Genomic DNA, 27555 nt, shown 5'->3' with positions numbered 1-27555 from the left:
GATTTTGAAGTACTTGGGGGTAGGGGGCTGCTGGGATGCTGTCCAATTTTTATAGTAAGATATCGTACCTGTTTGTTATTAACCAAATTTTTTGAACTATTTTTCCATAAATACCCATTTAATATTAGGTTGATATTGATCACATAAAAAGGCCATTGTTAGCGAATTGTCATGGAGAAGGTGAATTTGTTTTCTGTTGTAGTTAATTTAAAATTCTTGACTTCATGTGCTAGAGCCAGTTCCATCTCTGTTTGTAAATTCTTACTTTCCATTCCATATCATATTCTGTTCACTATAACTTCTTCGTTGTTTTCTTCTCTTTTAAAAATAATAAACTTATCTGTGATAACGTTATGAACAAGTCTGTTTTGTATGAATAAATCTGTAATTAATATTTGTTTTAAATTTACACATGGAAGAAAAAAACCCTACTTTTTTGGGGGAACTCTCCACTATCACAGTTTTCTGAGGTTGAAAGTCATTGCAAGGAGTTTTGTTTAGTGATGTTTTTTGATCTGGGAAAGTGTTTTCAAGGGAAGGTAACTTGGTCAAACTTTAAATAGCTTAGCATTTATGTTACCTGCCTAGTTCATGTGGGAATGTGATTTCTCAACCCTGGTTTATAAGAACCTTCATCAAAATACACTGGCATAGATCTGGACTGATAGACAACGTAGAATAAATGTGCTAGAAAAGAAGTAATTGGAAAAATCCTATTTCCAGTTATCCTCATCTCATTAGAATGTACATCTCTATTATCCTTTATTAATTTGAGGTCATTACACTTCCTTATAAAGGGCATTGCTCATTACTATTAATGGCAGATGATGCTATTGGTCACTGTGGCACTGAAGGTTGCGATAGGCTTTTTCTGGAAGTAATTAGAAGTCTGATGGTAGTTGAATAACAATCCTGTGAGAGACGTGAACCAACACCTGTCCTATAGGCTAAACATATTTCGGGGAGTGTGAATTGAGCTGTGATACTTAAATTCACACTATACTGAATAATGCGTTAGCAGGATTTTACTGAAGAGGATCTAAAATAAGAAGCACTGTCAATACATTAATAGAGAAAAACAGAGCTATTTATAAAATGGATAATACAAAATATACAAAATAATGTAGATGTATTTCTTGAAATTTTTATAACCTTATTAAACTCTTGGCTGAATAATCATCTGAAATTTATCTGAAAGTTTGGTTCATAAAAGAAGTATATCTGAGGTCCAGTGATTAATATTATTTTCTTATAATTTAATCTTTGAAATATATTAAGCATTCCAAAAGAAAATGAATACTTTTATCATATTTAGAAACTTACACAATATGTAAAGAAAATAGTAGCATTGATGTTTAATTCAAATACTATAAAAAACTGAGTTGTCTAAAGTCCAATTTCTTGCTTTAACATTTGCTTGGGATTTAGAACATAGCAATCACCAGTTATTGGAACAGATGTCTTTTTTAATGAGTGTCAAATATTCAAGTGAATACATTTTATTAAGCCATAATCATTATTTTTTATAACTTACATTTAAAATCCCAAATAATACTGCTATAACTTTATGTGTATAACTTCATATTCCGTGGAGAAGGACTTTTAAAAACAAAGATTTAAATAAAATGATTATTTATAAATGTGGGTTTGTGAAAATATCCATATTTCAAACATACAGTTTTGCTGAAGTAATCACCAGCATGGATTTTTCTGAGAGATATTTTCAAAATAGTTACTTTAGTCTGTAAACTCGGATCACTTGTAATTTTATAATTGAGAAAAACAGAACACAATAATTTTTGAGTTAGTTGGTTAGTATGATGAGAAAGATGCTAAATGAATCCTATTTATATTACTATTCATGTGTAGTTAATATATTTTTCTACTTTCCTTTAGGCCAGAGGTATATTTAGGAAAACTACTCTAGTTACGAATAGAAACACTTACTTAGTTTGAGTTTATGTGATTTGGGACAGCATTTTGCTTTTGTTTTTTGTTTTGTTTTGTTTTTAAAAGGATGAACTTGCTAGAGCTGTTGGATAATACACTGGCAAATAAAGAGCCAAAAGGACATAGAGCAAGAGGGGCGATCCTCACCCTATGCAGTGTTATATAGATCATATTTTCACCTACTTCCATGAGTAGATGGACTTGATTTCCATCCCTACTGCCTGACTGAGCTTGGAAAACTTAGAGTTTCTTAGAATTCTGGAAGTTTGAAAAGTGACTGTGAGTTTAAAATTTGGCTTTCTTGAGGTAATTTTTACTAGTAACCTGATGGCTTGATGCAATAGTAAAACAACAAATTTTCCAGCCCACGTAAGGTGGCCAATCTACTTGCTCCCCTTCTCCCCATCCTCCAATAGGTGAGAATACAACAGGGCAACTTACTGTTATAAACAAGAAGGCAGAGGGGGTAATGAAGACAATGTTGAAAAGGCAGGGAGATTGACTTTCTAAAATTATTGCTATGAGTCTATTGTAAAAGTATGACCAATCAGAATGCATAGGAAACAAATTAAAACACATGAGACAAAAAGATAATTAGGAAGAATGGAATGAACCCTGGACTGTGGGTCAGAAGGTGTGTGTTCCAGGCAAAGGTCTGACATTTTCTGTTTTAGGTAAGTCCCTTAAAACTTGTGTGAGCCTTGTTTTCCTCATTGCAAGGGTCAAATGATTTCTTGTATGTTAAAAGTACTGAGTAATCAAAGAATTTATAACTATAATATACTTATCATCTCAGTTCTATCACAGGATACATTTTATTCCCACCCCAACAACAACTTTCATTGCCTACCAAAATCTTACGTTATTCTTGCTGACTTTTATTATTTTTAAAAATCTCCTTAGGTCTGCAACTGCATCCATAACTCTCTCTTCACTTTGCTATAAACATAACACACTAATTTATGTTTCTGTACCATTTTATGTTATTTTGCTCTGTAATAGCTTATCCAAATCCATCCATCCTTCAATACCCAAGTAAAATCATTTCTCTCCTACAAAGCCATTACCACCAGACACTTAGAACTTCTAGAATAGAATGAATTATCCACACACTTGCTACTCAGTGTGAATTTCAAGTACCAGAAGCATCAGTATCCCCTGGGAACTAACGATTGATGCCCCCGTCCTGATCCTCTGAATCAGAACTTGCTCTTTAACAAGATTGCAAAGTGACTTTTATGCACATTAAGGTTTGGAGAAGCAGTGATCTACCACACTCATTCTGTAAAGCAGCTGTCTTATAGAATCATCTGTTTACTTTGTGTAGCTATTTTACCTTAAGAAGATTAAAAATCCTGAACCTTAGGAAAAATGTTTTATAATAATCCCCACAATACTGATTTGCAGAAAATCATTATATTCACTCTCATTTGAAAGGGATATACTCTTATCAACTTGCATCTGCTAAAGGAGACATAGATATGTTCCTGTGTACCATATAAGGTTAGAGATTGTACATGTGGATACTTATTTCTTACGTGTGATCATAGTATTCAATTCTACTTTTTCACTCAGTACAAAGGAACAAAGAATAATAAATGCCTCATCATTTTCTGTGAAGATATCAAACCTTGAATTCTTTTGAAAAAGGGAACTAAATAAATCTGTACCCCATTGAACTGGAAAGCTGAGATGTGCCCACAATCCAGGGTTGAGCATGAGCATTTTAATGTGGAAATGACCTTGGCCAAACAGAGCACCTCTCATTTATAGTTCAGGTGCTTACTGACTGTAGTCTGGGGAAACTCAGAATCTAATGAGAGGAAGCTGAATTGTCCCTTGTCTTGTTCATAGATTAAGCAACATAAAAAGAAGTAGATGGATCAAGCCAAATCATCTTATATTTCAGAAAGTTAATAGTTACTGTCCTATTAGATTATAAAAATCAAAGGTCCAGAAGTGATTATTCTAATATTATATCCCAAATTATTACAAATACCTATTAGGCTAGATACCAGTGGATAAAGCTAAACATTGATATCTTTACTCTGCTTTGGCTAAAGTTAGATGATCAGTAGTCACAAGATACAAATGATGTGTTTGGGGAAGTTTGCCGGATTCGTAAGAAAGCCAAGCAATGATTTATTCCATAGGATTCCTGCTGTGCTACAAATCAACCTGTCCATTTGAGAAGTCTCATTTTCAGCTAGCTGATGTGATTCAGAGTTTTCAGTGTGACATAAGAGGCCAGCCAGAGGAGAACTATTAATTAACCTCACAGAATCATCAGTAGGATCCTGCATAATTACATGAGCGTATACATTTTAAAGACACTGAGTACAAGGAGTTCAATAGCAGGTCATCTTCTATCCTAGTCTAGATAAGAATGTAAGTCTGCCCAGTCATTCGACATTGATACTCAGGAACAGAAAGGAGCCATGATTTCTTTTAAAATATCCCTGTTCTTTGAATAGTACCACACTTATGTTTGAAGTTGATCTCTCAAGTTTACCTGGTCCTGATTTTGGCATTAACCCTAGGGGTATCATGTATACTCATTTTAAGTTGTGTATTTCCTGTTTTTGTGTTTGGAGCTTAAGTTGAGAGAAGAGAATTATTCTGCAGTCGGTATAGACACTGAAATCCTGTATTTCCAGTTTCTGGGTGCCTTTTGGATGGCTATTGAAAAATTAGAAAGGTAGCAACCTGGCCCTATGGTAAATATGTACGAATAACTACACAAATCCCATGTAAACTATATGAAGAGCACTGTAGGGAATATTTTATGTCACTCTTTATGGACCTTAGACCCCAGTTCAACATTAAAATGGTACATAAATTGTTCTAAAAATCTTTTTGCTAAACAGATGATTTACTATTCTTTCAATTGGACAGTGGTGTTTGATTTTGCTGTCAGAAGCAATTAACATGCCATACTTTAATTTTATTAGTTGAATGCATGACCTGCAATGGGGAAAGTTATCGAGGTCCCATGGATCATACAGAATCAGGCAAGATTTGTCAGCGCTGGGATCATCAGACACCACACCGGCACAAATTCTTGCCAGAAAGGTAAAATACTACCAAATCATGCTTCCAATGATTCTTTTTACAAACTGGTATTTGCTCCATGACAAACTGCCTTAGAAATTCTCTTTATATCATGTTTTCTGGATAGTCTTGGGGCAAAGGGACTGATGATGAAGTATATGAGAATGCTGGCTACACCTTTGAGTGGTCTCTGCTGAGTAGACGGAGTCCCTGAAATCATAATGGTCCTGAACACAGGAGCATCAGTGGGGTGCAGAAGGGGAGCACTAACAGAAGCTTCCTCTTTCTCTTCCATGGCAGGACAAAGACAGAGGCTCATTAAGTAATGACCACAGTCCAAGCTATGGGAGGAGGCATTATTGCTAAATACAAGCCAATGTCCTTCTAAAGGCACATCTTCAGTGACTTAGGTAAAGTGGGGTCACACGTGTGACACCATGACATAGGTCATGCCCATAGAAAGGGAATGAAAGGTGGAGCAAACAGTTCTTTGGCTGCTTTATCCTAGCGTGTTTTGGAATTGCCAATCTGGAGAAGTCATGCAACCAAGTCTACTTTTCTCCTCAGGAATAGGTTTTGAGCTTAAATGGTTTAAAAAAAATATGTCTACTTTGGTTCATTCATTTCATATGAAACATTTGAGTTGAAAAAAATTCCCTTATTTTTATTATAAAGAATAAAAATATAAACAATTACAGCAGAAGCTCTATCCCCACCTTTCCGAAAGGTGCTTTTCTTTCTTTATCTTTTTTTTGGTTTGTTATTATCTTAAATTAAATTAAAACTGTGTGTTTTGGGGTTTTTTTAAAAGTATATCTCTTGTCTTTTAAGTGAGTGCAGAAGGAATATGGTAGCAATTAAAATCAAGTCACCAATTCAGGACCCTGTTAATTTAAAGGGAGGCGGGTATAGAGAAAGTGGTGTGATGGAGTTTCTCTCTTGCCATGGTGGAGGAGAGGGCATGACCTAGAAGGGCTCTATTTTCAAAATTGAGCTATCATTAGTAACAGAACTATTGAAACCTAACTTTCAGTTTGAACTTTAAGCCTGCCCCCAGAAAAGGACCCCTCTTCTTAATGAGCATTCTACCTGAGGTCATGTTTATGTAATCTGTCCTTAATTGGGCTTTGTGAGAAGAGGACTCAGTTTGGGACCTCAACTGGGGGACAGGTACCAAATGGACCTAACTTATTAGCAAAGGGGATGTATTCTGTACTTACTAGATATGTAAGCTAACAGATGCAATAGTTGATAATTAGTTCTTGTAAGGCGCAACAGAAAACCTCTTCTTCCCCCATCTAGTAGTAGCCAAGCTAGGTCAAACGTTATTTTGTGAGCTGAGGAGTGGGTGGTGTTTCCAGGCAGATTTACATGACACTTTTCTTCGTGTGGTTTGCAGATATCCCGACAAGGGCTTTGATGATAATTATTGCCGCAATCCTGATGGCAAGCCCAGGCCATGGTGCTATACTCTTGACCCTGACACCCCCTGGGAGTACTGTGCAATTAAAATGTGTGGTAAGTTAAGGTCAAATTTATTGCTTCCTTTTCCTCTCACAGACTGGATCTAAGCAGGCGATTATTAGTGAGACAGGTTAACAGCTATTTTACTTGATGCCTTAATGTGTGTAGGTTTTAATATTTTAAGAATGTGTTATATAATTCTACCCAAATCTTTGGAATTTTCAGAGGGTCATTGTTTTGAAAGAGATACATATGCAAGTGAACACAAATACACAAAACATTTACACTTACGGCAAAGGCCTAAACATTCTCATGTTATTTAAAAAACAAAATCCACTGAGGGAGAAAAGGATCAGGGATTATGTGCAGTATCCTAATGTCATTAAGGCCATAAAAGCTAGCACCTTAGATTTTACCTTCCAATCTGGTATCCTTTCCATACCGTTCCTCCCCAGACATAACACAAGCTGTCAAGCTACTGGTGAACCTCTTTTAATGAATGACAGAGTTGCAATGAAGACTAGTAAGTCCACTGGAAGTATCTCACAGACATCCTTAATCTCTAGTGGCTGATCCCCACCTCTCTGGCTGCCTTGTCCACAGCCTGTGTTCCGTACCAACCCGTCTTTTAGCTGCGTTATGGTTGTTTTCTATGTACTGGCCTTTACTCAACACTCCTGCATTTCTGATAAAAGCTTCTTTCCTCCCTTGCTTTGTGGTAGCTCTTTATATCTGTATACTTGGTCCTCTCCTCCATGGTTAACTTACACATTTTTACTCTTTGAAATAATACTGGATAATTAGATTTGGCCATGCTTCTATTTCTGTGAGTACAGGTCTTATTTTTTCAGCTGGATCCTAAAATGTTTTAAGACCAGTAGACTCACATGAATTTAGTAAGGGATTATAAATTGTAATTATAAATTGGCTTGATAATATAAAGATATGCATATATAGAGGGACAAATAATCTACATAAGATCAGGTACCAGCAGCCTAAATGATAAGTGGACAGTTCTGAGGATAGGGATAGGTATTTGCATATTTTCCTAGCACAGCCTGATGGAGATATTCCTTTGAACAAACTTAATTCAATATTATCCACACCGTGATACTGCCAAGGTAAATCTCTCTCCACTTAGACCTGCTAATAAAAGGAAATGTTTTGGACAACTCAAATAAAGCCCATAGAAAGAGGATGTGTCTGGCACATGTGAAATAACTGCAGAATCTGGTAGGTTCTTGATGTGAACACAATGTTCCAAGGAAATTGAATCATCTGTTTGGTCCCTTAAAATAAAAGATGACTCTTGTGACAGTGTTTCTCTGTATAGATTGGGTTAGTTCCATTCACTGACTTTTAAAATCTTGTTAAGCTTTCCATCCTTTGAGACTACTTAGGTACTATAAACCAACATTTTTCCCTTCCATCCTGTGTGTGTGTGTATGTGTGTGTGTTTTAGGTACTCTTATAAATTGTCTCTGGAATAAGATCCGTATAAACACACACACACACACACACACACGTTCACATGCATACTCATCTGCACATTCACTGTTTCCCTCGTATTCATTTACCAATCACTGTTTGGTTATTTTAAAAGACGTTGTGAGAGAAAAGAAATAAAATAAATATGATACTTCCTCACTACAAGATAGATTTCTTTTTATTTTCTGTCCAAAGAAGAGTTGGCTAATTATGCAACTAACATGCAGTGATTCAGATGGCTTTGTTAAACAGAGGATGATGTTTATAGGATGTTAATTCTAAGAACAGGGTGGTAGAATTTGTAAGCCAAACCTATATAGTTAAGAACAAAATAATCTTTTAAGCACTGGGAATATTTTAGAAATATTTCATTACAGGAAAGCTTTTAGTTTGTAAAATCATATATGGAGACTACATTTTTATTCAAATGAACTGAAGTTGACATTCTGCAATTCTGGAAGGCATATGAAATTATGTTTTATGAATATGCTTCCAAATATTTTGGCTTACATTTACAGTACCGCCTATGATGCAGCACCAAGACATTTGGTGATGGTTTTAACTGTGTAACAGTTTTCTATTGCTGTATAACGAATTACCAAAAACTTAGTGGCTTAAAACAATACCTATTATGTCATAATTTCTGTGGGTAAGAAGGACGACTCAGGCGGCTTCTCTGCTTAGGACCTCACAAGGCCATGACCCAGGTGCCTGCCAGACCTAGTGTATCATTTAAGACTCGGTATCCCATTCCAAGTTCACTGGTTGTTGGCAGAATTCAGTTTCTTGCGGCTGCAGTGCTGAGGTCCTCAGCTCCTAAAGACTGCCTGATACTTCCTACTACATGACTCTCTCAATAGGGAAGTTTACTTCTTCAAGGCCAACAGCATAGCTTTCTGGTAGTTTGAGCTTCTGACTTCTACATCTTCTTTTAAAGAGCTCACCTGATTAGGTCAGGACCACCCATGGTAAATTCCCTTTAATTAACTTAAAGTCAACTTATTAGGGACTTTACTTACACCTGCAAAATGTCTTCACTTTTGCTGTACAACATAGTACAGAAGTCTCGAAATTGGTATCCATGAAGCCCACGGGAACACAAAGACTCTACTGGGGTGTGTGGGCGTGGACAGCTTAGAGGTTCAAATTCTAGCTCCTTTACTTCCATATGAATTCTTGCCCCAAATCTTCTGCTTGAAGTGAATGTGTTCCTAAGGAGTTAGTCAAGGTCAAAATCCTTTCTTCCCATTCACAATTTCCCTTTCCTACTTCACTGAACAAAGGCAAACTGCCCAGGCTTCCTGAATTTTAATGTGGTGAACTGTCCTGGGGTATAAAAACTTTGGCGACACTAAACCAAGAGACATTTGAAAATACTATATATTCATGCTGCTTATCACTTATGTACTATTAATAGTTACATAACTCTATCCAGAATATATACATATATGTGCATGTGTGTGTATATGTGTGTGTGTGGTGTATATGTCTATTTATCTCTTAGAATTCTGTGGTCACAAGAAATTTAAATAATTTTGAAATATAAAAATCTTTCAGAAAAGTATGATGGGGTGAAGAATAAAAGTCTCTCCAACATAAAATATATTAAATTCAAATGACATTCCATAGGTAAAGTGGAATGGGAAAAAAATGATTCAAGGAGAAAAAGAGCTTGATAATGTACAATTATCCAGGAACAGGTAGGTGTCAAATCACTCCAGTATTTAGAGTCCATTCATCCATTCAAAAGTGTGATATAAAAATTTTGGTTTCAAGATGTCAGTAGTTAACATATGCTAGAAATCACATCTTTTGCAGCTATTTAAACCTGCCAGAAAGAATGTAGATGTCAACTTAAACACATGTGAGAGGACATAAATACTTTCTCAAAATTCTTTTAGTAACAGGAACAAAAAATAAAAGCAAAACCAAAAACACCACCACCAGCTGACGACCACTGAACCAGAAGAATTACTGTACATTCCCAGTAATTGGCGTGGAGAGGGCTGAGAAAGGAGGCAGGTGGGTCTGAGAAGAGCTAATTTGAACAGGCTGCATTAATTCAGTCACGTGAATTAATGCAGCAAGCAGGGAGAATAACAAGGCGAGGAAGGATGTGAACAATATTGAAGAGGTTGGGTGTCCAATATATAATGACAAATTGGATGTAGCGGGAAATGAGATAGGGAAAGAGGAAAGTCTTAAATATTTTTTAAGTTATTGGATAGATGATGCATATTTGAGAGCGATGTAACTTTGAGGAGAAAGGTAAGAAAGTTTAGTTCTTCTTGTGTCGAGGTGTAGGTGCTTGATGTCTGTGCTCAGAGCACATCTAAGTTCAGTCTTTTCTGAAGCTCATGCAAAATCCTAAGTAAATAGTGACAGCCAAAACCTTTGCAGAGCACCAATTCCAGGGGGCATACAGAAAACACAAAACAGATTGGCAGTCCCCTTTCCATAGGATTTATTCAATACATATTTACTGTCTAGTTCTTATACCTGAAACACTTTTCTAGATTCTGGGGATATAGAAGTGAACAAAACACTCCAAGGCTTACGATAAAATTGAAATTTCAGATCGTTGGCTCTAACTAGTAAAATAAAAGCTGACACTGCCTTGACATGGGCATATTCACACCTTTCAGAGCCAAGGTTTTGAATACTGTGCTCTGTTCCTTGTATTTATTAAATAGCTGAATGAACCACAGATTTGTTCCTGTCACTTTGCTTCCAACCTTTTAATCCTACATTCAGTGAGCACATCTCTGAAAGTGAATGTGGGCCGCAGTGTTCGGGGACTGGCTTTCTCAGTTATCCTCCACACCATATTCTCAGAAGGTGATTTCTACCCAGATGGCAACCACTCACAAAGATTCTGGCTATGTACCTTTTTAAAAATGTATTACAATTTTATTTGACAATTATACCTCAAGAAAGCTGAAAAGCGGTTTCAAAATTTTATGAACAGGTTGCCTCCTCCTGAATGCATCCGGAACAGTATAATGTGCATATATCCAGTTCTCTTCTAAGAATTACTGAATCAAAAGCACAGGGGTAGAAAAGAGGGAATTGGATGTGTTAAAGTTGCCATAAGGTTTTAGCATACCTAAGCTCTGGAACCACCCCTGATGTGGAATGAAGTAAGCTGGTCATCTGAAGAAGGGGCAAATTTCAAGTCCAGATGCTTCATTAAGAAGCTTTCCTTTTCTGATTCAATAGGGTTTCTATCTCAGTCAATCAGTGCGGGGGCTCCCTAGAGGCACAGAGGGAAAAGGCAGATACCCAAGGGCAGATCCCATCGTCTGGAAGTTAATTATCCTCACCCAGAGAGACCAGGTTCCTACTGTTCTGCAACATCACATCGCTGTACAAGTCCCTCTGAGCAGGGTCCAGGCATTCCCATTTCTCCTGAGAGAATTCTGTGCCCCATCCCTGACTGTCATCCTATTTCTGGCTCCTATTCCGTGTTCTTCCTCCTCTACTGGGCTTCTTCCTCAGGCAACAGGAGCATGTAGAAGGCAACCGATCATTTCAGGAGTCAGTACCACTCTGATTCAGAGTCTCAGGTCAAGTCCTTCATTTCCATGTTGAGGTAGGCTCACTGAGTCCCATAGAGAGAGTCATTTCACCAAGTTATCCTGAGAAAGTCTGAGTTGAGTGAGCAGAACTGGATGGAACTGAACTATAACATCCTGGCCTGAAGGAGCTAGTGGGTGGGGGTGTCTTTATGGATCTTTTCCCTTAAAAATTCCACGACCATCTCTCACATGTGCTCCACAAAGTGATCTTTGCTCTGCACCATCCACATCTAAGTCTATCTGGCTATATAACTTCTTACAGATTTCCAGGTATATGGAATTTTAAGACATTGCAAATATATAACAAGATTGGAAGTCCTGTATAGTACCTGAATGAAGTACTGATTTTCTTAACTATTTTCCTCTATAATCACTTTATATTCTGAATAACAGTTTGTTCCATAGATTAGTTCACTGCTTTTCAGAGAGAAATAATAATATTTGTTGGGAGAAATTATATTTTTCTGAAGTGAAAATAGTTTTCTGGCAATTAAAAAGCTGTCTTTTGTTTGATGTGTCATAGAAATTCTTACTGAAAATCTCCAGTTGGAGATTTCTATCATCTGTCACCCATTTCTGATAGTCTTCTTTCATCTTGTAGGATGGTCTAATCTGCTTTTCAACTCTTTTTTGTACGACTGGTACCACCATTACATTGAACATCCCAAAACCTAGAATAATCCTAGACATTCTCTTTCCTTTACTCCTCACATTGGGTTCATTGCTAAGACCTGCCAATTTTATCTTGTAGGTACCTTTCAAATCTGCCCATTTCACTCCCTTGCTGTCTCCTTTATCCAAGAGAGTGTTATTTTTGCCTTGAATATTTAAATGGCCTTCTGAAAGGAGTTGAATCCATATTTACTATTTTTTCCCTTCAATCCCTCTTCACAGTGCAAACAGAATGATATAAAAATCTGAGTATACCATTTCCCATCCCTAGCACACCACACCACACACACATACACACACACCCCCCCCCAGGCAAAAACCCTTCAATGATTTCCTTCGACCTCAGAACAAAAGACAAAACGAAACCAGCTTTTACTTCCCTACCCATATCTCCAGCCTCCTATACTACCACATTTCCCCCCCCATGCTGTCTATTCCAGCCAGAATAGCTTACTTCCTGTACTTCATATTTTCCATATTCTCATTTACAGTTCCTTTACCCCTGCCATCTCCTCTGCCTTGAAATTTTTTTTCTCCCTTCCTCACCCAGTTGACAGCCACTCATTATTCAAATTTCAACTCAGTTACTATCTCCTCAGTTATCATTTCTTCGTTTGACTTCCCTGACTTGGTCAAATTCCTTATTATATATTTATACCACCATAAACCTATCCTTCTAAGTACTTCTCAGAGTTGGTCTTTACATTTGTTTTTGAAATTATTTGAATAATAGCTCTATCAAAATTTGTAAGTTCCAACAGAGCGAAGATCATGTCTCTTTTTGTGTCAGCACATTGCCCTGGACATGACAGGGATTCAACAAATATTTGTTGGATGAATGAATGTTATTCCTGCACAGTGGTAGTTTCTCATTTGTGTGTGTGTGTGTGTCTCTTGGAATTTTTTCTATGGTTCTAGATTTTCATATGACAACTGAGCTTTTCTCAGACACTACCAAACTGGAAGATTTCTTCCTATCATTTCAACTCATCCTGAGGTTTCATGCTTCCCTGAGATACTTTTGTTCATTTGTTGCTTTTTCTTTACCAAAAAATAGACAAATTTCATCGGGTTTTACCTTATTTTTCTCCTCCTCTTTCTTCTTTTTTCTTTTTAAGTTCTAGATACGTAAGTGTCCAGAACCATTTTATTAATTTTTTAACAGTTAACTGTGGTGTAGTTGATATAACCTGCACATATTTAATGGGTTTAATATTTGATGGGTTTGAACATACTCATATGCCCATGACACCGTCTCCACAATCAAGGTAATAAACATATCTATCACTTCCAAAAGTTTCCTCCTGCCTGTCCTCCACTTTTTTTATGTATGTGTAAGAACACTTAACTTGAGATCTACTCTCGACATTTTTTTAGTATATGATGTAGTATTGTTAACTATAGGTACTACGCTGTATAGATCTCTAGTTCTCTAGAATTTACTCATCTAACAACTGAAACTTTATACCTGTAAAACAACTCTCCATTTCAGAAATGTGACCTAGGCAGATCTTTGATAGCTTTCTACTCAAACTATTGTTATAGACTGAACCATGCAACCCCCCCAAATTCATAATTTAAGCCTTAAATCCCCAATGTGACTATATTTGGAGACAGGGCTTTTAGGAAGTAATTAAGGTTAAATGAGGTCATAAATGTGCGATGCTAATTTGCTGGGATGAGTAGCTTTATAAGTAGAGTAAGAGAGAGATCTCTCTCTCTCTCTCTCTTCCATATGAGGACATGGCAAGAAGGTGACCATCTGCTAGCCAGGAAGACGGCTCTCACTAGAAACCAAATTGGCTGGCACCTTGATCTTGGCCTTCCCAGCCTCCAGAATTGTGCAAAATACATTTTTGTTGTTTAAGCCATCAAGTCTATGGTATTTTGTTATGGTGGTCCAAGCAGACTAATACAGGCATGTTGCCATTGGTAAAAGATAAAAGAATTCTTCCTTCCAGTAACCAATGTACACTGGTGTCATTTTAAGAGAATATGTAACCTTGTGTGTTTATGTGTTGGGAAAATAATTATTTTCTTTCTTAAAGAAAGCCTTTATTTCTCTGCATTCTTTCATCCAAGGCTAGAACAGAGATTAATAGACATAAAATCTCATTGTATTCTGAGTCAGGAAAAAACAATACCAACAATACCCTTTCTCAAGGGAAAGATCTTATACTTGGAGGTCTTTTTCAAGTCATCTTCTAAGGAATAAGAGTATAGAACTGAAGACCTTTCATGAAAGTCTTGTCTCTTGAGCATTTTATACCAGAAAAGGCTTGGATAAAGTCCAAGGAAAAGTTTCAGATAGGAATTCTAGGTTCACATGGAAAGCAAACGTGCAAGCAATTTGAGGTTTGTACTTTAGAGGTCTTTATACCACTTTCCCATGTCAATTTTAAAACAAGAAGCTCTTTAAATTTTCATTGAGCCTGATCTTGCCATTTGTGGCCCAAAGAGTACAAGTCCATTGATGGAAGAATAGCTTTACACACGGTTCTCAATCTCCAGGGACCATGATAAAGTAAACCCTATATTTCAGTTGTTCTTCAGTAGCTGAAGTGGGAATAGATTGGGTTGGGCTGAAGTAGTCCAAGGAATAATCAGGTATTAGTCCAAGGAATAATCCAATGGCCTATGGAACAACTTGCTCCTAGCTATAGGCAAAAGAACAGCAACAGTTTACCACCACTGGGAAGTTTAGATTTTGGGGGGGGAAGAAGGGAACTGTAAATGTAAGGATTTACTTATTATTCATATAAAGGTTATGGAGCTCTGGGCATGGCTCTCTGTAACATATATGTGCACTCAGATTCTCCAGTTGCCTTTCACAGACCTCCATCAGCACTGTGTGGTGTCTCAGCAAAAATTTGGCTAGCCTTTCATAGAGAAATTGGATCAGATTTATTATTAGACTTCTTGTTCTAGTGGTTTTTCTGTTGGGTGGCAAGATGTTCATCTCAAGGATTACATAACAGTTAATGTTTATTCTCTCAAAAAATCTATTCAAACTTAGAAGTTCCTGACCAGATAGGATAGCCAACATCATAACACATCCATACCAGCAAAGTGAAATGAATGTTCCAAAAGGCACCCACCGTATTTGATTATGTTGTAAAAGGACAGCGTAAAATGTCAGTAGCACATGCTCTTTGTAAAGCATTTCCAAATAGAAAATTTTGTGTCAATCACCAAAGAAAAACATGTATTCACTCATAGGCCACTAAGGATCATAGAACTATATTTGCATCTGCTCTAAAGGGTAGCCGCTACTGACAGCCTTGAACAAATGTTTTATTTGTGAGGAACTCTTTTATTTGTGAGTTTCTAATATTTTCAGTGTGCTTGGTAGACACACTTGCAAAAATGTTTGTGTATATGAAGATATACACATGTTGCTTTGGCTAAACTTGATCAACATCAGCTGATATTTAGGGATGTTTCTGTGCTTCTTTAACACTTTGCTTGGCCACTGGACACTTCAGAATCTTCCCTTATTCCAATCCCATGTTAAAGTTTTAAGTCCAAAGGGATAGTTTTCCCCAAATTTAATAGCTTTTCCCAAATCGATTGGCATGAAACATTTATTTTTGCACCAAGTTTTGCTATGTATATAGTAGGACAGATAAAGGAGTCTATTTTATTGCAATTCAAGAATAATTCATCTTGTTTGAGTAAGAACTATGTACATAGGCAACAAAAATGAAACATTTGCATCACCGGTAAATGGTCTATGAAAAATCATTCACATGGTCCTCCTCAGATAATATGTGTCCAAATAATATGCATGAAGTTTCATTTTACTCTATAATTGCCACCAGAAATCATGTAGTTTTTGTTTATGAGGTCACTTGTAGGAGCTGAGTGTCAAATGGGATAAATACAGACACGCTAACTTCAGAGGGCACTTTTTAGTTAATGAAAAATATTATCTCAATACTGCCAGTTCATAGTTAAAATCATAAGGAATATTTCCACTGAATTCAAACATAAGAATAAATAAAGCTATCAAGTTGTTTGAGGTTATATATTTCAAAGTTATGGATGCTTATTAAAATAAAAGTTAAAAAAGGAATATTATTAATTAGATTTTTTTTTTTTAATATTTTGTTGAGGCCTGTCTTGGGCTGCTATAACAGAACACCATAGACTGGGTGACTTCTAAACAACAGGCATTTATTTCTGACAGTTCTGGGGGCTGGGAAGTCAAAGATGGAGGTGCCAGAAGATTCCTCACATGGTGGAAGGGGTGAAGGAGCTCTGTGGTGTCTTTTTTATACGGGCACTGATCCTATTCATGAACGATTTGCCTTTATAATCTAATCACCCACCAAAAGCCCTACATCCTAATACCGTCACTGTAATCCAATTACTCTTGTCTAATAAGAGGATTTCAACATATGAATTTGGGGGAGACACAAGCACTTGGTCTATAGCAACATCTAACGAAAAGTTATATTTATTCCGTACTATGCTCTATTTTTACTAATGTGCACTAGTTCTTTGTATTGTGTCATTTTCGTAATTTCAAAAGGTTTGAGTTTCCACCAAAAGATTAGAATCTGTTCAATAATCCAAATTATTGAAAACAAATCCAAACTTGTGTTTTTTATTTACTCATTTTAACTTACACTGTCTTTAAGTGAATATTTAGTGATTCCTTAAATTTATGTCAAAGATTTTTAATTATACTGATGAAAGTTAAGAAAAAAAGTGTTCAGCAAAATCGTTCAAATGAGGATTTTATGATTGCAGTGAAAAAATCTTTAATTAAAACTTGTTGGGGACCTCTGCAGTTGAGGTGCAAAGTTAGTACCAACAATTAGGTCTCTGAACTTGACACTGGAATTTTAGTGGATGAATCAACAGTGAAATATTTTCCTCAATATTTTTATTCAAGTTTTTTCTTTTTTTTTTACTTAGAGTTTTATAATATAGGTATTTCTTTTCACAGATACTCCTAAAATTTGAAAACTTTTCCCTCAAATTAGGAAAATGTTCATTTTCTACTAGCCCTAAAATTTTATGATTCCTCTTAAAATTTTCTGATGAACATGTGGTTACTCACTGAATTTTGTAGGTATTGATTTCTTCATGAATTATGATAATATTTGTTTAATGATCTCTCCTTTGATTAAAAAAAGTGAAATTAAATTGTTTTGAGTTTAAGGCTCTGTGTTTCAAATTTTAATTGTCATGGGTTATTTCTACAAAATGTCACTTTAATAAAGGTACTTATGAAAAAAATTACTTTGAAAATCCAATTACTCTTGTCTAATAACACATTCTAGAAATGATATCTGATTTTTAATCTTATATTGACATTGTAGTGTCCAAGGAGCAGAGGATGTTAATCTCTCATGGGCTCAGCCTCTAGCTATGTTCTCAGTAAGATATGATGGACCCGTATCTAGCCCTTATTGATCTTGAAACTCACCAAGACTGGGTTTTTAGATTACATGTTCACAATGTCACAGTAATAGTTGAGAAAAATAGGCGGGTAATAAACAAATAAAACCAAACACACACAAATACATAGGAAAGTAAGACAGTAGAAGTACCCACGACAGACAATGAAGTCCCTAAGAAGATTAATTGAAGTACTTTTGCTCTGGCTCCCCTAAATCTGACCTTCCTCCCCTTGTCTGGGTTCTAAATCCTAACTCAGTTTGCTTCCCAGGAACTTGTGTCCAAGAAGCGGGGGAAATAAAAACTTTTCTTCTGGGACGCCTGGGTGGCTCAGTCGGTTAAGTGTCTGCCTTTGGCTTGGGTCATGATCCCAGGGTCCTGGGATGGAGTCCCGCATTGGGCTCCCTGCTCTCAGCAGGGAGCCTGCTTCTCTAAAAACAAAAAACAAAAAAACTTTTCTTCTTAAAATGTTAAGGTAATGAATTGAGAGGTTCCTGGAGACACTTGTTTTTGTCTTTTTTACATAATAGTTTTGTAATTAGATATGAAATATGTCAGTACAAGCTTGACATTTTAACTGTTTTAAAGTTATCACCCTTTAAAGATGCCCCCCCCCCCTCCACATACACCCAGTATCTTCAAGTCATTTAACAGTTAACTCAAATCATCAGAAATACAGTAGCTTGGTGGCATTTGTTTTGATAAAATATTGTTCCTGAGGACCTATAAAATCCATCTTACTTTCTATTTCATTTAAGAACTTTATTTTATTTTTTCTAAAGATTTTATTTATTTATTTATTTGAGAGAGAGCACGAGCAGGGGGAGGGGTAAAGGGAGAGGGAATCGATCCCAGGACCCTGGGATCATGACCGAAGGTAGACGCTTAACCAGTTGAGCCACCCAGGCGCCCCTCATCTAAGAACTTTAATATTAAAATCATAAAGGACTTGATTAACTAGCACTAACTTTTTCTATACAAGTCATTTCTTCAGGCCAATAAATTTTGTTCTTCCTGAATTGAGATATGTTACCAATATCAGTATATATTAACTCTCAGAAATCAACTCTCAATGACCACTTTGTGGATCAACCTCTGGACATTTTGATTATCTCCATTTGAAGTTCCTTTTAATTTAAGGTATTTCTGAGCCAAATTTTCATTCCCTGCAGTAGATACATAAGAAATAAAAACATATTTTAAATGGAACTGAAGAAAATTTACTGTAAGGGCAATTTATGGAAATTTGTTTATACAACATATTCCAGGGGTTGACATGGTCATTAATTAATCTTCCTTCTTTTTCACTGAGTTTCATAGAATAATTCCAAACTTAGGTTCCCCTTAGTTTGCATGGAACTCAATGAAATAAAACATTATGCCCCATAAAGGGTAATTATTTGTAAGAAATTTATTTATGTATTTATTATTTGTTATTCATTCATTCATTCATTTTAAAGATTTATCTATCTATTTTAGAGAGATCCAGAGTGCGTGTGAGCGGAGGGAGGGGAAGAGGGAGAGAGAGAATCTCAAGCACACTCCCCACTGTACATGGAGTCCCACTTGGGGCTCAATCCCATGACCCTAAGATCATGACCTGAACCAAAATCAAGAGCTGGATGCTTAACCGACTGAGCCAGCCAGGTGCTCCAGAAAGAAATAAATTTAAATAAAATTGAGGAGCCATTTAAAAAGAACTTACACTATTAAATATGGAACACTTTTATAGACATCCCCAGCCTCTGAAGGCATGTCTAGTTCTGACTTCTTTTGAGAAATGATACATATAATTCCAGAATGGATGAATCAAAGGCATTTATTCAAATCCTAAACTGTCTTAGAGTGTGTCAGCTTGAGTTTTATCCAGGGACATCTTTAATGACCATTTAGATTGTAAAGGTAACTGGGGAGTTTACATTGACTTTACTCTATTGAACCATAAATATTTTCATGTATGTTTTGAGAAGATGTTATGAATTTTAGTTGCTGTAGAAAGTTTTCAGTTACATTTTGTTGAAATAAACATTAAAGACAAAAGTCAAAGTTGTAGTAAAATTTTAAGTTTGTACTTTTTTTACTTCGTTATGGAGATTTTTATGATCTGCATGAAATGTGGTAAGAATTGTATTTGGACTAGGAAAAAAACAGGAAATAAATCTGCCTAAAAACAACTGATTTCTTTTAATACTAACAAATTGATTAAAAAAAATAACATATCAGCTTAGAATATATTTATCATACTGGAGGAAAACCATGGTTAATATGATTACCAACTTTTATATGTATTTAAACAAACTAATTAGGATTAATTGTATAGTCATTTCAGAAATACCGTCTAGGGATGCCTCAGTGGCTCAGTCAGTTAAGCATCTGCCTTCAGCTCAGGTCATGATCCCAGGGTCCTGGAATCGAGTCCCACATCAGGCTCCTTGCTCAGGGGGAGCCTGCTCTTCCCTCTGCCCCTCCCCCTGCACACTCTCTCTCTCTCAAATAAATAATAAATCTTAAAAAGGAAAAAGAAATACTGTCTATTCAGCATATATTAGTTATAGTGACACATGGAAGTAAAATGCCTTTAAAGAATTATTCAAAATATACTATTTTAGTGTTTGAATGAAAAGAAAACTGGAATGGAGATAATAATAATGATAAATTTATTTTAAAAAATAAGTGTTCTCTAGACCAACTTTTCCTTTTCTTATTTTTTTATGGCCAAACTTATAGCATTATTTTTTATTTATTTATTTTTTTAGAAGATTTTATCTATTTATTTGAGAGAGAGAGAGAGAGAACACGAACAGGGGGAGAGGCAGAGGGAGAAGGAGATTTCTCGCTGAGCAGGGGACATGACATGGGGCTCCATCCCAGGACTCTGGGATGGTGACCTGAGCCAAAGGAAGATGTTTAAGTGACTGAGCAACCCAGGTGCCCCAACATAGTGCTTTTTATTCTCCCTATGGGGTCACTATATTACTTATAGATGTTTTTCAATTTCTAAAGTAAGAAAACTGATTAAAAACATATTTAAAATTAATAAATAGAAAGATTTTACAACTAATATTAATGAATGAATAGACAGATCCAAGAAATTTAAGTGCTATTATATGATGCTCTTTCAAACTAGTCTAGATAAAACCAAGCTAGAATATTCTGTTTCATGATCAGAGAAATCCTACAGTTGAGTCCACCATGGTAACTCATTCTTTTAGATTGAGTGAGATAGCAATAATGACAACTTGAATTTTTATTCTACTCAATTTTTATAAAAACCTATGTGACAGAAAACCCTAGTAATACATATGCAAATTAAAACTAAGAGGTAGATGACAGATAAAAAGATTTTACTTAAATTTAATATTTCTTTTTACCAATAGCTCACAGTACTATGAATGACACAGATGTCCCTATGGAAACAACTGAATGCATTCAAGGTCAAGGAGAAGGTTACCGGGGCACCATCAATACTATTTGGAATGGAATTCCATGTCAGCGTTGGGATTCCCAGTATCCTCACCAGCATGACATAACTCCTGAAAATTTCAAGTGCAAGTGAGTATATTAGGCACATATAAATTTCAGTAGACTCTGCAGGAAATGAGGTGGAATGGTTACTCTATTAATTTCTGTGTTAGAAATTCTTAAACTTTAGTGTGCCTAGGGACAATCAGGAGTTAAAAGACAGATTCATCCACCCAGATATTTTGCTTCTTTAGGTCTGAGATCTGGACCTCAAATATGGATTTTAATGAATAGGTATTTTTGAATCAGATGGTTGATGCACCATATTTTGGGAAACACATCCCTACGTTTCTGATCACAGCTTTGATTTTGCAGGTGCATTTAATAAATCATTAGTGGTAATGATAACCAGGCAAGTTTCAAATTGGTGCCTTCTTAAAACTTCACATTAATTTTAAGGGAGATTACATATTTTTTTTTCTTTCACAAGAAGAGGCATACCTTGATTTCAATCAACAATGTAAACTGATGCGTTTTTGACCTTGAAGCAATATTATTTTTAAAATTTTAAATATGTTTTCTGCTGTTTCTAGATTTCCTTTCAAGAGTGGGAAAGTAAAACAATTGTTTAGATCAATCAAGCCAAAGAAACTGCCCTTGAATATCAATTATATTGCTGTTATGTACCTTCTCCAAGGCTGTTTTTTTTTTCACCACTTGACTTCTGCTACACAGAACAGCCACAATGCCATGTGTTTTTAAATTGTCCTCCTTGTTATGAGGAACATAAAATGATTGCTTTTGAAATTTATAACACACGTGCCATTCGTAGTGGCTTTGCTGAAATAGCGCCTATAAATAACATATATTGGCTTTATGTAATTGGCTTTTAATAAGAGAGCTTAACATTTCAAGATGGAGAATTATGAGCACTAGTCGGAGACAGGAGATATTTTATGGTGTTTTTTTTGTTTTGTTTGTTTTAGTTAATTCAATGTATTTGCTTAGTAAATATTCATGTTATTATTTTTTTCATTATTTTATAATAAAATTTTACTTGTCATTGTGGGTTTGCTTTCCTCATTTTCTTTGCTTTCTCTACTTCGGTATTTATTTCTGAGGTGTGAAACACATGGGTCAGGAACAGAGACAACTGCTATGAAGAAAATGAGGGAAGATTAGTTGAGATAAAGAGAGGAGACAGTGTCAGTGCCATTCACATGTTTTGTTAATTTCTAATGACTGGTAATAATACTCATGTAAGAAATTGTGTATGTACACATATTTAGAAGAATTTAACTAAGCAATTATTCATCTAAAATAGCAAAGTTGTGTAAACTTGATGTAAAACTCAATGCACATATTTTATACCAACATAAATTTTTAAAATATAAGTGCGGAGGGATGGGGTGGCTGGGTGATAGACACTGGGGACGGTGTGTGCTATGGTGAGCGCTGTGAATTGTGTAAGACTGATGAATCACAGACCTGTACCTCTGAAACAAATAATACATTATATGTTAAAAGAAAAAAGAAGATCGTAGGAAGGGAGAAATGAGGGGGGGGAAATCAGAGGGGGAGACGAACCACGAGAGACTATGGACTCTGAGAAACAAACTGAGGGTTCTAGAGGGGAGGGGGTGGGGAGATGGGTTAGCCTGGTGATGGGTATTAAAGAGGGCACGTACTGCAAGGAGCACTGGGTGTTACACACAAACAATGAATCATGGAACACTACATCAAAAACTAATGATGTAATGTGTGGTGATTAACTTAACAATAAAAAACTAAAAAAAAAAACTTAAAAAAGGCCTTAATTTTACAGAAATATTTATAAAATTTCAAATAACTTTTGTAAATCAGTAAAGAGGTACTTTGTAAGGGAAAGAAATCTATGCAGCAAATTAAGTAAAAAAAGTACAGAATTCAAGGAAGAAATAGCTATCGTGTTTTTTTTTTTTGTATCAAATGTTTGGATAGGTAGAACTTCCATTTTAAATGAGAGTAGTTAACAGTTATTCATAATAGCCTTTCTTCGCAGAGAGATACATGTTGTTTCTACATTATATATGGGCCATGAAAACATAATAAATAATAGGCCAGTTTTTTTTTAAATTGTAATAGTTGAGAGCCCAGTGTTGAGAATGAGTGAGAAAAATGAAGTGGTACTATTTTTTCCCTTTCATGAAGCAGTAGTGTTTCTGTGGAACTCTGGGCCTGTGGAATGAAAAGAATACAGACATCTGACAGCCTTTATTTCAGTAATATGGGCAATGTCAGTTGTGTATACTGAATTCTAAATTTTTATAACTATCCTAAATCTAAAACTTAGAACTCTATTTATAAACATGCATGCATTCTGGGATTCTAGAAATGTAACCGCGCTAACTTACCATTTGTAAGAACTCAGGCAGTTTACATTAACATGCTTATTCTCAATAGGGACCTAAGAGAAAATTATTGCCGAAATCCAGATGGAGCTGAATCACCCTGGTGTTTTACCACTGATCCAAACATCCGAGTTGGCTACTGCTCCCAAATTCCAAAATGTGATGTGTCAAGTGGACAAGGTAATGGCTGACATTTTGCAGGGTGGACATGATTAAATTCAGGGGAAATGCCTCGAGAGAGACCTACTTCTTGTTGCACTGGTTTGCTGGTTCCCAAACAAAATCACCAAGTCTGAAGTTGCATTTGTTTTATACATTCATTGGCTCAACACTCACTTATTTATTTGAGCGTATACTAGTGCCAGGCACTGTTTTAGACACTGGGGATATACTAGTAAACAAAACAAAATTCTCTGACTCCGTGGAACTCCAGAAACTCCAGCAAACAGAAAACAGGAACAAAACAAGCAAAATGGAAGTGGGAATAAGTTAGCTTGTGGTAAGTGCCAGAGAGAAAATGTCCCAGGGTTAGAGGGGAGGGTGTTGTTATTTCATATTTGAATGGTATGGGAAGATCTGACATACCAAGGGAACACTTAAGGAGGACCTGGAAGAAGCAGCGTGTGCCATGTGCATATATTTGTAAATAGCATTCGAGGTAGAGGAAACTGCAAGTGCAAATGGCATGAGAAGGGACAGTGTTTGAAAGGTAAAGGAAAGGGACAGCAAACACACCACTGTGGCCAGTACAGAGCAAGGGGGAGAGTCACAGGGGATGTGGTTAGAGAAGAGTTGGACTAAAATCGCATATGCCTTATAGGAATTGGAAGGATTTACACTTTTTTTCTGAAAGGAAGGGATTCTGTTGTAGGGTTCCGAAAAGATAAATTAGATGATCTGTCTGGTTTAAGTTTTAACGGGATGACTCTGGGTGCATTATGGAAAGCAGCCAGAACTTATGACAACTTCTGACAACTTCTCCCAAACAGGAGAATTTGTTATGCGGCTGTTTCAGTAACTCAGGAAAGAGAGGAGAGTGATGTGGACCTGGGGGGTCAGCAGTGGAGATGATGTGTAGCTGTGGGGTTTGGGTTAAATCACCATTATACTGGGAAACATATATGCCATTGAAGATCACTGTTTCAGGGAGAGCAGCAGAGAAAAGTCAGACTGAAATAGGTTAAAAAATAAATCATTTGTCAAAGATTAATGAAGATGTTGGAATCTGAGCATTTATTAGTATATAATGAATTGAAGGTTATGATTTTTAAATAATCAATTCTTTCTCATAAATTTAATTTTGATGGTCATGGTCAGTCCTAAATCATCCTAAAAAGCCCAAGCCAAATTTAAAGCTCCATTTCATAGATTTATTGTTCTATACATACTTCTTCCATCCTTTAACTTTTTCTGCAGTGCCGTTTTTCATGAGCAACTGTTAAAAGTTGTAGAGGGAAGAGGGGTTCAGTCCCTTTTCAGTCAATTTCACTGTTCTTTGGCAGATTTTAAAGGTCAGTTGGAAATAAAGTTGAAACCGATGTTTAAAGGAGGTTTAGTACCAGCTGGATCTTCTTTGTCCCTGTATTGTTCATTTAAACACGCACTGATAATTTGAGATAGAGGGAAATGAGAACAATTGTTTTATAAGCTTCTTATGTATATTAAGATGCTTTTATGTACATATATATCACTTACCAAAGAATCAGGTAACAGAGTATGAGAATTTTGGATTGTACAAGTTAAGCTGATGATATTGTTTATCTAAAAAATCTAGAAATTAGTAGATGAGGAAATTAGTTTTATGAAATTTAGATAACTTGCCTAAATTCTCAAATTAGCACAGTTGGGATTGAATATGACCTTCCTTAGAATGACCTTTCCATTACTTTTAACAATATGTTATATTATTTTCAACAATATATTATACCTGATACATGCAACACATGCAACAATGTGCTAGGTTCTGTGGGGCAAGTTAAAAATGAAGAAATCCACTTAACAGACACTGTTAGCTAATCCAACATAAAACTGTGAAGTTTTAATGGTTATGCCATTGTGTGATACTGCTAAGCTAATGGTATGCATTGCTAAATATGTGATATGCATGTATGCATGCACATACATACACACGAAAGGATGTTGCTCTTATCCTTCTCCATATAACATATAAACACAAATAGACTGATGAATTAGAAACATTCTTCCTAAATCTTGCAACATCTGAATTAGCATATATGTGAATGCTCTTCCAATTAAATATTAAACAACTCTATTAAAAAATGAAAAGTGAGATTACAGACTTTCTTTAAAAATGTTTTTAAAACAACTTGTTAAATTATATAATATATATTTAAAGCAGTAAACGGGATGCAATTCATAGCTTTAAATGGTTATATCAAGGGGCGCCTGGGTGGCTCAGTCGTTAAGCGTCTGCCTTCGGCTCAGGTCATGATCCCAGGGTCCTGGGATCGAGCCCCACATTGGGCTCCCTGCTCAGTGGAGAGTCTGCTTCTCTCCCCCTCTGCCTGCCTCTCTGCCTACTTGTGCTCTCTCTCTATCCCTCTGTCAAATAAATAAATAAAACTTAAAAAAAATAAATGGTTATATCAATATCATAAATAATGAAGAAAGTGAATGAAATTTCAAACTTAGAGTTGGGGAAAAAAAGTAAGCCGAAAGCAGTATAAAAAGGAAAACCACCAAGAAAAAAAGAAAGGATGAAAATATAAAATGGTAACTATCAAGGGGGAAATAACCATTGAAACAGGAAAATTAGAAGACATAAAAGACTGTTTTATATAACCTCATGTAAGAAACTTTGAAAATAAAAATGAAATGGATAATTTACTAGGAAAATTAAAATTATCTGAATTGAGTTGGCCCTGATCAATTCAATTAGTCAAAGAATTAGACCTATTCTTATAGAAGAAATATGGGAATTTATTAATGAAAACTGTTCCATCAACAATATACCGTGCCTAGATGTGTTCACAGGCCACTTAATCTCAATGTGCCTAGATGTGCTCACAGACACTTAATCTCAATGCTACATATATCGCTATGTAGCTCAACAAATACAGTAAAACTCCCATCAGTAGTGATGACATTATAATATTAATACCTAAACATGATGAAGATAACACAGGAAAAAAACAGTAAACTTATCTCATTTGTGAATATAAAAATTTTAAATGAAAGAAGTGAAAAATCCGATAAAGCAACTTAAAAAATAATACATAATGATTGAATGGAGTTTAGTCTGAGAACAAAAATGATTCAGTTTTAGAAACCCGTTAAAATAATTCCTCTTAGAAAAACAATCATATAATAAATGTCAACAAATTTTGAAATTCCTGTTACAAAATTCACTCCTTTCTCATAAAAGTACCCAAATAAGAATTTCTGGAATACACACACTATACACACATATCCATATATCTATATCTATATCTAACTATATATAAACAGAGAGAGAGACCACCTTAAAATATATATTCACATTTTAACATATACACATATAGACACATAGACATGCCCACATACAAAAAAGCATTTATCCATTATACCTGATGGGGAAACATTACAGACGTTCTTAGGAAGTTAAAAAAGAAAACAAGAAAATATACTATCTTTACTCTTTAACATTGTAAAATATAGGTTAACATAGGTTAACATATTCCTCTTTAACACTGTATTGGAGATATTATTCCTTATAAATAAGAAAGCATATTGATTGGGTAAAAAAGCAAAAGATCTTTATGCAAATTATGTAATAGTAATATACTTTGAAAATTGAATTCAAGTAATAAAAAAATTCACTAGAGGAACATTCATATATGAGTTTGTAGATTTAATTAAGGAGAAAACAATATCTATAATAGCAACAAAAGTGATGGAAACAGGAATAAATTTAGAAAGAAATGTGCAAAATTTATATAATAACATTTTAAAATCACCACTGAAAGCCACAAAGTGTACTTTAATGGGACAAAGCATCCCTTGTTTTTGATATTAGAACTTAACATCATAAATACATCAATTCTAATTTATTTATTTATTTATTTATTTATTTATTTATTTATTTATTTATT

General features: G+C 35.5%; 1 protein-coding gene across 2 annotated transcripts in view; it reads left to right on the top strand.

The window, feature by feature from the left end:
* The window catches only part of HGF (hepatocyte growth factor), a 75074-nt gene that overhangs the window by 19143 nt on the left and 28376 nt on the right, over nucleotides 1–27555 (top strand). For both annotated transcript variants that reach the window (XM_021689830.1, XM_021689831.1), the window contains exons 6-9: nucleotides 4902–5022; nucleotides 6401–6519; nucleotides 20990–21164; nucleotides 23517–23644. In XM_021689830.1, coding sequence (XP_021545505.1) covers nucleotides 4902–5022; nucleotides 6401–6519; nucleotides 20990–21164; nucleotides 23517–23644 — 543 coding nt within the window. The remainder of the gene's footprint in view (nucleotides 1–4901; nucleotides 5023–6400; nucleotides 6520–20989; nucleotides 21165–23516; nucleotides 23645–27555) is intronic.

Source organism: Neomonachus schauinslandi, chromosome 12, assembly GCF_002201575.2.
Source record: "Neomonachus schauinslandi chromosome 12, ASM220157v2, whole genome shotgun sequence".
Classification (NCBI taxonomy): Eukaryota; Metazoa; Chordata; class Mammalia; order Carnivora; family Phocidae; genus Neomonachus; species Neomonachus schauinslandi.
The sequence above is the reverse complement of the archived record's forward strand: the minus strand, read 5'-3'. Positions and strand labels throughout refer to the sequence as shown.